Below are 13583 nucleotides of genomic sequence, written 5' to 3' on the forward strand. Positions count from 1 at the left end.
CTAGTTGATAGGCTAGTGACCTGAGATCGTTCATTGTTAGACCAAAAAGTCTGCTTTCCATTGACTTGAGATATGTTACCAGCTCATGTTCTTGTTCTGTGGCGAACACCTTTTTAAATTTCGCATCTGATTTGTCAATTATGTAGTCAGGATTATTCGCAGCTTTAGGGAGATATATTTGAAATGTTGATTTCGGTACGTTGAACTGCTCAGATGCTTTTAAAAATCCCATTTGGGTTAGATGAAACGGCTGAAATTGCCATTTCCATCGCTTTTACGTCCCATTGTTGCCTATCAGTCTTTTTCCTGTAAGTTAGCACCATCTGGAACAGCAAGGGGGAAAGAAAAAAGAATAGTTTGTTTTCTACTTGCATCAAAATATGACGGGGCAGAACGGGACACTATCCCATTCTGCCGCGTCCCGTTCCGCCCCAAGAGCACTTTTGAGGTTAACAACTTTTATGGAGTGTAATAACTGACATATTTAAACACATTAAATAACTTAAGTGTAACAAATGGCATGCACTTTAAGGGAATGTGTCATTTTAGGGTATACAATTAACAACTTACCTGACGTTGAAATTCACCAAACCTTAGAACAACGCAAGCGGTAACGTGACGGACAACAATTCACTTAGATCTCGCGCTTCAAACTAAATAAAAATGGCTACCCTAACTTCCGTTCCATTCGGAGAAATAGTTACATGCCCATACAACAGGTTGCAGCACTGTGTAGTCTAGAAAAGAGCAATTTCCCATTGAGCCCTGCTATCCCGTTCTGCCCCGAGTTCCCCTACATACATATTTAGTTTGACGTTGATACTGCATCAGAATATTTTATGATCTGAAGATGGCAGTGGTCGAAACTGGACATAGTGAAAAAAAAATGTAATCAAGACGGACCTATACAATAAAGTGCCAAAATGTAGACTATAACCTGTGTCTCCCATGTGATGGCTACTGTAATTTTGTCGTATGTTATGCTCTGACATGTTAGGACTGTTTGGTAAATGAACCAATGATGACAATGCTTTTACTTTTGGTTGAGGCCTTATTTGCGCTGCAATGCGGGGACGGCCTTGTTACTATTGATTTGGCAGTGTTAACTGCAGAGGGTGGCCGCTTGCCCTTCCAACCATCGCACCAAACCCCCTTGGATGGAATGAATGTACCCCAGCTTCCTGTGTCTATTGTACACTGTGCGAGAGTGTGAACGTGTTCCAAATGTCTGTGAGTCGTGTAACTGAGACGTAAAGCGGGTACCAGCCTGTTAATCACGTAGCGAGATGTGGAAAACCGCCTAAAAGCCACATCCAGGCTGGCCGGCATACCGGCCCTCGCTTTTAATCCGCCGGGTGTATTCGGTCCGGGGCCAGCACGCCTACCCGAGTCCAGGAAGCAGCGCATTAGCGCTTTCGGCTACCCTGGTGGATAGATGAAAAATTGAATATCCGCGAACACATAAGGCTAACGACAAAGCAGAAAAAATACTACACAAACTGGTGAGGCTAAATTCAAAACAGTACAGACTGCCTCTACCAGTCATACGTACATACCACTGTGCGCTCTTCGAATCAGTACTCAGCTTCGCAGCTAGCACGTGGGCACATAGACTGAACGTGGTCACCAACATAGCATCCGTCAGACGAGGGCAGAGAAGTGTCCTACTTAGGCTATCTGGAGCCTTCGGTATCACCTCAGCGGTTGCACTGTCTGTGGGGCTCGGAATATGTCCCATAGATATCACGATCAAATACAGAGCTGCAAGGTACTGGTTGAAGATGGGGAAACTAGATAAGGTATACACAATAACCGGTCTGCCGATAGAGACGATACGTCACCTTAAAAGTTAGCGTTTGGATACATGGCAAGGTGAGTGGGATGTACGTGATAAGGGACGTGGACTGCACGACTTCCTCACTGACATAAGTGGGCGGTTCAGAATGAGACATATCGATTCCAGCCGAGGTATGGTACATTTGTTAACCGGACACGGACCTTATCCCATGCACTTAAAACGCGTGAGTCTGAGGCGGACACCTACATGCACATGCGGAGAAGAAGGTTCCGCAGAACACACTGTCTTTTTCTGCAGGCAATGCGCAAAAAATAGACATACACTACACTTAGACTACACAGATACAGACATAGATGTGTACACAACAGTAAGAGACGAAGAACAATGGGCACAATTAAACGCACTGACAAACAGTATTTAAAAAAAAAATACATGAAGAGTACATGCGGACACGACATTGCAGACATGCCTATGTGGAGCGTAACAACAATCTCCAGAGTATGGACAGCGATACCCACAGTGACAGCGAAAATAGTGACAATGAGGAGGAAGAAGAGGAGGAAGCTCAGATGTGACTGTAAATAAGCATAAGGTGCTGGCGATCTAGCCAAGAAAACACCAAATGCTGTACATGGATGGGCACCTTAAAGTAGTTAATATATAGGATTTGTAATAAATAGGATATGGAACATTATTTCTCTACTAATAACCATTTGTGTATGTGTGTGTGTGAGTATGTGTGTGTGTGTGTGTGTGTGTGTGTGTGTGTGTGTGTGTGTGTATGTGTTTGTGTGACTGGCGGTCAACGGCTCGAAGAAACCATTCCGAGGTATTCACCGCCAGTCACATTCGGTGATGGTACTAACAGATCTCTCCTCTATCCTATCTTCTTTTGATATTCTTCTTAAAAAACAACAAAATTTTATTTATATTTCAACCTTAAATTATTGTTATTTTGAAAAGTATCATTCTTTGTAAATGTTGTAGGCAAAACAAAAGAAAAGAAAACTGTAAAAAGATGAAAAACGAATATTGTAAGATGTACAACCTGTTTTGAACATCAGGTAACAGGTCTACAATTTAGCAATAAATAAATAAAAATAAAGTAAAATACCTTGACGGATGCACCAATGATGACAGTGTTAGAGTCTAAAACTAGACATACAATAAATTACGCATTTTACAATTGGCTGCTGTCCTTTGGTGTTTATATTTTTAAATTTTCCTCAAACCAAAGTAATCATTAGCTGCTAGACAGTTGTACTTCATGCTGACTTGACTGCATTCGGTGCCAGCGTACTATTCCTAGTCACGAACACCGGTCAGATTAAAAGTATTTGTATGCAGCCTTAAAGCTGTTCTTTTGCAAATCGTCGCTCACCTGCGCCAGGCCAGTGACTCTCGCTGACTCACTCACTCACTCACTCACTCTGCCACAGACTTCGGCGGCGACATGCTGGCGTCACAGGTGATGATGCTGCTGATGCTGGGCCGACACAAGGTGGCCACCACGCTCGCCTTCTGCCTGCACCAGCTGGCCGTCCACCACGAGGTGCAGACGCGGGCTCGGCTCCAGGTGGACACCGCGCTGCGCAGGCACGGGAAGGAGCTGAGCCTGGAGGCGCTCGCAGACATGCCCTACCTCGACATGGTGCTCTCAGGTGAGAAGCGTTGCAGGAAGGGTGAAAGGTATGTGCTAAGGTCTGATCAGGGTAGCTCCAGAAAATAGTCGGTAGTTGCCAAACGCAAGGTGGAACGAGTATAATATCTTTGAGTACCAGGATCTTTGATGGTTAAGAGAGCTGGGCATGCGCAGTAAAAGACCGAGGAGTCGCAGCTAGGTGGCCAGAGGAAGCAGACGTGTGCTTTCTCTGGGCACCTACCTGAGACCCTTCTGTTTTTTACTGCGCGTGCCCAACTCTCTTAACCATCAAAGAACCTCGTACTCAAAGATATTATACTCGTTCCACCTTGCGGTTGGCAAGTACCGACTATTTTCTGGAGCTACCCTGATCAGACCTTAGCACATACCTTTCAAGGGTGCCGGCACGTTAGAGGTCAGCAGTGAGGCCTGAGCACTCTCTTTGAACTCGCCAGCGGCTCCTATGACGCCATCCCCGAAATCTCCGTCTGTTAATGCTCGCTGACACCACTCGACAGTCTTCACCACAGCCCATTAAATAGAAAAATCGTGGCCGATGTATGATGTCGAGTACTAATAGACTACAGGACCGTAGAAAGGAGAGCCAGTACCCAATTTTGAAAGTATACCAAAAATTCATGGGGAAGAGATAAAAACTTTGAGGTTCGCCGATGACATTGTAATTCTGTCAGAGACAGCAAAGGACTTGCAAGAGCAGCTGAATGGAATGGACAGTGTCTTGAAAGGAGGATATAAGATGAACATCAACAAAAGCAAAACAAGGATAATGGAATGTAGTCTAATTAAGTCGGGTGATGCTGAGGGAATTAGATTAGGAAATGAGGCACTTAAAGTAGTAAAGGAGTTTTGCTATTTGGGGAGCAAAATAACTGATGATGGTCGAAGTAGAGAGGATATAAAATGTAGGCTGGCAATGGCAAGGAAAGCGTTTCTGAAGAAGAGAAATTTGTTAACATCCAGTATTGATTTAAGTGTCAGGAAATCATTTCTGAAAGTATTCGTATGGAGTGTAGCCATGTATGGAAGTGAAACATGGACGATAAATAGTTTGGACAAGAAGAGAATAGAAGCTTTCGAAATGTGGTGCTACAGAAGAATGGTTAAGATTAGATGGGTAGATCACATAACTAATGAGGAAGTATTGAATAGGGTTGGGGAGAAGAGAAGTTTGTGGCACAACTTGACCAGAAGAAGGGATCGGTTGGTAGGACATGTTCTGAGGCATCAAGGGATCACCAATTTAGTATTGGAAGGCAGCAAGGAGGGTAAAAATCGTAGAGGGAGACCAAGAGATGAATACGCTAAGCAGATTCAGAAGGATGTAGGTTGTAGTAGGTACTGGGAGATGAAAAAGCTTGCACAGGATAGAGTAGCATGGAGAGCTGCATCAAACCAGTCTCAGGACTGAAGACCACAACAACAACCAAAGGATTCACGACATTGTCGCTACATACACTACTCAAGGCATGACTATTATTTACGAATACACTGACCAATTGGTTAGCAACAAATATTGTTCTGTTCACACACACACACACACACACACACACACACACACACACTGTACCTCTAAATGAAACAGTTGAGGTATAAAGGAAGAAGCTATTGAAAAACAAGACAGTGAAAAGACCTGAAAATACACAGTTGTACTTAATTTATTACTCTCACATAATTTCTCCTCTTTCAACAACAAAATTCACAAGAAAGACCTGGGGCTAGGAGTGAGTTGCATCTTAGTGGCCGATTAACAGAGATATTTATCAACAGTGTAGAGAATGAAATGGTATCACTAAACGTTAATATCAGAAACTTAAATTCTGTAAGAGGTATATAGATGACACCTTCATTCTATTTGATGGAACACATAATGAAATAATAAACTCACGGAAATAAATTCAATGTTGTTGTTGTTGTGGTCTTTAGTCCTGAGACTGGTTTGATGCAGCTCTTCATGGTACTCTATCCTCTGCAAGCTGCTTCATATCCCAGTACGTACTGCAGCCTACATCCTTCTGAAACTGCTTAGTGTATTCTTGGTCTCCCTCTACGATTTTTACCCTCCACGCTGCCCTCCAGAATTAAATTGGTGATCCCTTGATGTCTCAGAACCGATCCCTTCTTCTAGTCAAGTTGTGCCACAAACTCCTCTTCTCCCCAATTGTATTCAGTACCTCCTCATTAGTTATGTGTCCTACCCATCTAATCTTAACCATTCTTCTGTAGCACCACATTTCGAAAGCTTCTATTCTCTTCTTGTCCAAACTATTTATCATCCATGTTTCACTTCCATATATGGCTACACTCCATACAAATACTTTCAGAAACGACTTCCTGACACTTAAATCTATACTCGATGTTAACAAATTTCTCTTCTTCAGAAACGCTTTCCTTGCCATTGCCAGTCTACATTTTATATCCTCTCTACTTCGACCATCATCAGTTATCTTGCTCCCCAAATAGCAAAACTCCTTTACTACTTTAAGAGTATCATTTCCTAATCTAATTCCCTCAGCATCAGCCGACTTAATTCGACTACATTCCATTATCCTCGTTTTGCTTTTGTTAATGTTCATCTTATATTCTCCATTCATGACACTGTCCATTCCGTTCAACTGCTCTTCCAAGTCCTTTGCTGTCTCTGACAGAATTACAATGTCATCGGCGAACCTCAAAGTTTTCATTTCTTCTCCGTGGACTTTAATACCTACTCCGAATTTTTCTTTTGTTTCCTTTACTTTTTGCTCAATATACAGATTGAATAACATCGGGGAGAGGCTACACCCCTGTTTCACTCCCTTCCCAACCACTGCTTCTCTTTCACGTCCCTCGACTCTTGTAACTGCAATCTGGTTTCTGTACAAATTGTTAATAGCCTTTCGCTCCCTGTATTTTACCCCTGCCATCTTCATAATTTGAAAGAGAGTATTCCAGTCAACATTGCCGAAAGCTTTCTGGAAATCTACAAGTGCTAGAAACGTAGGTTTGCCTTGTCAATAACGTGCATAAAAATATTCACCTCAAGTACAAAGACAACACCACTATATATTTTCTTGACATGAAAATATCAAAACAGATGTAGTAAGTGTCTCTTAATGTTGGTGATAGAAATCGTACTGTTATAGACCACTGTATCGAACTCTTCTATACATACCGCCCTCCCACAAATAAGCTGCGAGTGGATCAGTGCTACAAAGAGCCAACAAACTTCCACTTCAACATGCAGAACTCCAACAAGAAACAGAAACCATAAAATATACCACAATAAACGGTGAATACGATCCTTCATTCATTAACGTGATGTCACAGTAGAAAAAATAAATAAACTGTAGAAACAAGAGGATACTACACTCAACAACTGACAGCAGCCCAGCAGTTAAATATGTAAAAATGTTGTGTTGCTGTTGTTGTTGTGGTCTTCAGTCCTGAGACTGGTTTGATGCAGCTCTCTATGCCACTCTATCCTGAGCAAGCTTCTTCATCTCCCAGTACCTAGTGCACCCTACATCCTTCTGAATCTGTTTAGTGTATTCATCTCTTGGTCTCCCTCTACGATTTTTACTCTCCACGCTGCCCTCCAATACTAAATTGTGATCCCTTGATGCCTCAGAACATGTCCTACCAACCGATCCCTTCTTCTAGTCAAGTTGTGCCACAAACTTCTCCCCAATCCTATTCAATACCTCCTCATTAGTTATGTGATCAACCCATCTAATCTTCAGCATTCTTCTGTAGCACCACATTTATAAAGCTTCTATTTTCTTCTTATCCAAACTAGTTATCCTCCAAGTTTCACTTCCATACAAATACTTTCAGAAACGACTTCCTGACATTTAAGTCTATACTCGATGTTAACAAATTTCTCTTCTTCAGAAACGCTTTCCTTGCCATTTCCAGTCTACATTTTATATCCTCTCTACCTCGACCATCATCAGTTATTTTGCTCCCCAAATAGCAAAACTCCTTTACTACTTTAAGTGTCACATTTCCTAATCTAATACCCTGAACATCACCCGACTTAATTCGACTACATTCCATTATCCTCGTTTTGCTTTTGTGGATGTTCATCTTATATCCTCCCTTCAAGACACCATCCATTCCGTTCAACTGCTCTTCCAAGTCCTTTGCTGTCTCTGTCATATTTTGGTATAATTTCTGATAAATCATCTAGGCTACTCAACCACACAGATGTGAAAATCGGCTTCAGCTGCAACAGTAACTTAAGTAGGAGATTTATTCACAATATCAAACAGTCAGATACAGTACTTGACGCATCTGACACTTAGAAACTTACGCACGGCCAATGCAACAGCTGTTATGTGAGCCAAACAGGCAGAAGTTTCAGAACTCGATTTAAAGAACATAGTGACTGTTACAGAGCAGAGAACTGTAGGAAATCATCAGTAGCAACACACTTCAAAGACATAGGCTATCTTTATAACTCCAAGACAACCTTGAAATTTTGCACAAAATCTGAAAAAGTATAAGAATGTGTATAATGGATAAAATGGAAATAATTTCATTCATCGATCGTGTCTTGATGGGTGGCATCTCCACATCTCCTGCCTCCTGCTGTTCGCCACGGACGTGTGCAGTGGTCGGACGTGGCTTCGCAGGCGAGGTGGACGGGGAGGTTCGCGGTCGGGACACGAACAGCGGCCCTCTGTCTGTATGCCTCTGCCCTTGGTTCGGATCGCTGGTGATGCAGCAGAGGCCCCTTCTGCTTGGCCTTCTCTCAGCTCCTGAATCTGGGTAGCGTGAACAGATACTCCCACCGACCTTCGTCGTGTTTTGAGCACGCTCAGGGTGAGGTCTGGATCCTTACTTCATTGAAAAATACAGTGTTTATTTATAAGTTCCCTTAAGACACTATGAAGAAATGTGTTTGCTTGCTGTAACGACATGATGCTGTAATAATTCATGGTGTACCCTGCAGAGATGCGCTACTGTGCAGCAGCTGAGTTTGTTGGTTGTTCTTTACTCTTGTGACAGTTATGCACCGCTCATCTTTACCATACGGTCCATATAATCTGGCTTACATTTCGCCGCAATGGCAGCGGATGCGGTAGGCTTTTGGTTTCCGGAGTCATAACTCGTCCTTGAGAGTCGTCCAACAAGGCTTTCGTCTTTGGTAGGGGGAGAAATACGCAGTTAACGTTATACTTCCGAAATGCATTTTCCAATTTTCACTGATGTGTTCCCGACGTGAGAGATAAACGCTGTCGTGTAGACAGCTTTGTCTTTAAACGACGCTGAACCTGACTGTTACTGTAAGAATTCTTACAATATAGGTCAGTAGGTGCTGCAATTCATCTGATAAACTCTCTTTGTCGGACACTTCGCCAAGTGTATGCGGCAGTGTGCCGAGTACGGCCTCTGGTTGCGACGGGCTTGGCAGCTGGTGGCATGCTGGTGGCATACGTTGATTTACGGTAAACCCTGGTGAGATATGCAGGCTACGCTTGAATAAAACGAATAGATTTGTAAATTAGTTATCTTTTACTGTCGTCTTCGTGAAAGTGATGTTTTAGTGCATAGAGTTCAGATGTTGAAAAAATTTTAAATGCTGTGGGTAGCGCGGACCGATTACAGCCACATCACCTACAGTACATATGCGAAGAAAGTGGAGGGCTTGCCGACACCTGACTCTAGGGCTCCTTATCCGCCTCCTAAACATGTTTGCCAGCACTGATAACCGTGATGATGATAGGATTCTGTGGACTCCAACGTCAATGTGAAGAGCGTGATTAAAATTGCTAAAAGTTAAAAACAGCTAAAATAAAAACAAAATTATTTTTGGATCTTCCTTTCATGCATACTTACACACAAGTATGCAAACACACAGACAAACACACACACAAACACTCACACACACACACACACACACACACACACACACACACACACACACACACACACACAGTGTAAAAATTCTTTTATGTCAGTTCTTAAGAGATTACTTCAAAATATATGGACGCAGAATCAAAAAGTGAGTAAAAGACAACAGCAGGTTAGAATATTTTTAGCATGGTGCAGCAGTGTCAGCAACTCTAAAATGTAATTATATTAAATTTCAGCCTACAGTTGCATAAGCAAATAAACTTTTCCTAGGTTTCGGCTATAATAAAGTAGCCTTATTCAGAAATGTCACAATATAAAATTAAAATTAAAGCATGCCAGATATTAAGTTTGACAAGGCCAGTATCTGGCATGTTTTAATTTTAATTTTATATTGTGACATTTCTGAAGAGGGGTACATTATTATAGCCGAAACCTAGGTAAAGTTTATTTGCTTATGCAACTGGAGGCTGAAATTTAATATAATAACAACAGCAGATATTCGTAACTTACTGGTGAATACACTAAGAAATTTGCCAGCCGCTCTGCGACAACCGAAGGTCTTAGGTTGTAGCCCAGACAGTGCACAAAATTTTAAATGCTTTGCCGCACTCGTCTCATCAATAGCTTAAACAAGGGGTAGGTCCCATACGCTCTGGTCTCAATATAAAGTGCACTTCACTAAAACATGGCACATGGTGAGTCGTACAACACAATCAGCACAAATTGGATATTCTTCTCGCCGGAGTAAAAATCAGTGAGTTACGGTCGGTGTCCTATGTGGAGACGAGTCAGAGTGACTTTAGCCTGCCGGAGTGAGAGGTATGAGGTACGCCCTGTCCACATCACTGACTGCAGTTTGTTGTCTTTCATGTCTTGTCACGCTCCCTCGTTCAGTTGCACGGATTTTGAATCAATAGTGAGACGACAGTCTATTGGAGTAAGGTACACAGAGCCGCACTGACTTCCCACAGGCCTCCTTGGCTGCTACATCTCATATCTCAATTTCCCTGAGTTACCAGATACCTTGGAAATCAACAAAATGTTACTTGCTTCGCATACTGTTGCAGAGGAGTAGTTTATCCAGCATAAATTCAGTCATTTTGTTCGGTAACTACATTGTTTCTAATACTTGTAGACCAATAAGAGAACCGGAGCGCTTGAGAAACTTCTTGCTCATCTATTTCAACTCATTCACGGTAGCATGAAGTTCATCTCTTAAGACTGTAAACTAACCAGTGAGCCGATACCTGAAGACACAGTCAAGGTAGGCTAGTAAGTCCCCGTATCCATCCCCTTGTTCTGAGCCGTTTGTATGTAGCGTGAGTCTGCTAAATTGGGACAAACTGTAGGAAACTATTCCTGAGAGCAATACGAGCAAAGGAGATTATATAAACATGTGGATGGAACTGAGTTCCAAGGGAGTTACGCCCACTTGAAGGAGGACTTATAAAACACTGGTACCCAAAATTAAAGCAAGAAACGGAAATTTTGTAAGGTTGATGCTCTCAATCACATATTGAGACAATAGCGCCCATTCTTGCTGCAGAGTTCCTCGCAAGTCTTGGAGAGCGGCTGGTGGATGCTGACATGACGCAAGCCATCCCTGTGCATCCGAAACATGCTCTATGGCATTTAAATTGTCAGATCGAGCAGGCTACGCCATGATTGCAGAATCTTCCGTTTCCAAGAAAAAATCGGCCACCCATGCTCTACGGCCCCAAGGTCTCGTCACGATACCCGAGAGTACCTAAACATTGCCGATTCACCCGTGCAATTTCGTGTTCGAGTTGTCAACATAATCCCCTCCCACACTATTAGGGATCCTCCTCGATAGCCGGCCGCTGTGGCCGAGCGGTTCTAGGCACTTCAGTCTGGAACCGCGCTGCTGCTACGGTCACAGGTTCGAATCCTGCGTCGGGCATGGATGTGTGTGATGTCCTTAGGCTTAGCAGTTCTGAGTCTACGGGACTGATGACCTCAGATGTTAAGTCCCATAGTGCTTAGAGCCATTTGAACCATTTTGAACCTCCTTGATATCGGTCCCCTTCTGCAATGTTTGGATCTCGAAATCGTGATCCACGTTCACTCCAGAATAAAAAACGTCGACAATCAATGTACACAGAAAAGTGGGACTTATTTCTGAAAAGAATATTGGCCCACTCTTCGACCGACCATATGGCATGTTGACGACTGCACTCTAATCGCGCGCTTCTGTGGATAGCCGTTAGAACTACACACACAGCAGGTCTCTGGCAATAAAAACCACTCTTCTGAAACCTTCTGTACCCGCTTTGCCTCGTTACAACACGTCCAGTGGATTCTGTAATGTCAGATGCCATTTGCCGTTATGCCCTTACAGCCAAATAAAGATTCTCTCTTTCTGATGTCACAAAAGGTCAGCCCTGCTCTGGTCTTCAGGGTACAGTTTCGATCTCTATAAACAGTCGCCACATCCGAGAAACAACAAAATGATTCACAGTGAGGAACTGAACCACATCAATTTGGGACTTCCTATAGCCCTCCACCCCAGAGCGTCTGGTAGGCATCTCTTCTGTACCATACTGTACTGTTTATGACTGTGTACACAGCGATTGTGGATGTGAGACTATCCTCTAAACACGACCGTGTTTGGTAGGTCCCCAACGTCGTCGTCGGCGTGGTTGTTCGTTGACTGGAATGCCTCCGTTCGTGCAGAAAACGGTCGTATGGACACCTGTCGATAGTTTTTGGACGCCAGTATGTCTTTGACAGTGACCGTGGTATCAGAATCAGGCATATGGCCTGGCAGCATGGGATAAGCCAGACGACCGTGTGGAACATTCCCCATGACAATTGCCGATACCCTTACCACTCACAATCTGTGCACTCCTTAATATCTGTCCACTTGGCTCGATGAATCTCCGCACAGGCCACCACGGTGTTGGGACTTCCGTCAGCCACCCTTTTCACAAATGAGGCTACCTTCACAAAGGGCGGTACCGACCTACTTGACAGCTCCCACATGTGGACTACAATCACCATGGTATGGTGGCAGCCAATGGTCAGCATTGGTTCACCCTCAATGTCTGCAAGGGTATTATTGGCGACAGCCATTTGGGACCAGCCACCTTCCCACAATGCCTCCCACTTGGAGCGCATCTGGACTTCCTACTTGTTAACCCTAATTACGCTGCTAGAAGACGTGCCTTTGATAGTGCGATGGGTAGTGTGGCTACCACATGGTGGTGCTATATGTCACTGCCCTCTTGAGTGAGCAGGTAAAACATTAATACAGCCAGAACAATCCCGTATTCCTTGTGTGTTCTGATATGTGGACTCCGTCATTAAAACCTTCACTGTCAAAGATCTCTCATGGAACGAATTTCCAGCCATATGTCAATGTGACCTTTCCTGCTCCGTATCCTGTCAGGAGCCGTTAGATGCAGTTTGTACCCATTCAGACAAATCATCCTGTAGTCTTTAGTAAAATTACGATGCTCACCGAAAATATTATTAGGAAAAGTAGACTAAAAACTTACAAGAGGAAATTATGAACTACCCATCATCGACTTCATTCATATTCACAGGATGTGTGGGGCACTGTTAGGACTTCAAGATATGTAAACATCAAGACACAACTCTCAACCGTTTTAGGGAAAACGCAGTTTAAAAATTTTAGGGTGCTTACATGCTTTGCATTGTCGCAGATATTCAACAATACCAATTAGGTTTCTTTCAGAGTATACTGATGCAATAGCTCCATACTTAACCATCATATACAACCGTTCGCTCGAAGAAAGATCCGTACCCAAAGACTGGAAAGTTGCACAGGTCACACCAATATTCAAAAGGGTAGTAGGAGTAATTCACTAAATTGCAGGCCCACATCATTAACGTTGATATGGATCAGGATTTTGGAACATACGAGTATATTGTGTTCGAACATTATGAATTACCTCGATGAAAACGGTCTATTGACATACAGTCACCACGGATACAGACAACATCGTTCTTCTGAAACACGACTTGCTCTTTACTCGCATGAAGTGGTGAGTGCTCTTGACAAGGGATTTCAAATTGATTCCGTATTTCTGGATTTCCGGAAGGTTTTTGACACTGACCCCAGATGCGACTTGTAGTGAAATTGCGTGCTTATGGAATATCATCTCCGTTATGTGACTGGATTCGTGATTTCCTGTCAGAGAGGTAACAGTTCTTAGTAACTGACGGAAAGTCATCCAGTAAAACAGAAGTCTTTCCGGCGTTCCCTAAGGTCCTTTGTTGTTCCTTATCTATATAAACGAT

At 43.1% G+C, this 13583-nt stretch overlaps 1 protein-coding gene across 1 annotated transcript in view; it reads left to right on the forward strand.

Annotated features, from left to right (window-relative positions):
* LOC126412589 (uncharacterized) overlaps window positions 1-13583 on the forward strand; it is a 236615-nt gene that overhangs the window by 72171 nt on the left and 150861 nt on the right. Inside the window, exon 5 of the mRNA XM_050082250.1 lies at window positions 3238-3459. Coding sequence (XP_049938207.1) covers window positions 3238-3459 — 222 coding nt within the window. The remainder of the gene's footprint in view (window positions 1-3237; window positions 3460-13583) is intronic.

The sequence above is a fragment of the Schistocerca serialis genome, chromosome 7, assembly GCF_023864345.2.
Source record: "Schistocerca serialis cubense isolate TAMUIC-IGC-003099 chromosome 7, iqSchSeri2.2, whole genome shotgun sequence".
NCBI classification, from domain to species: Eukaryota; Metazoa; Arthropoda; class Insecta; order Orthoptera; family Acrididae; genus Schistocerca; species Schistocerca serialis.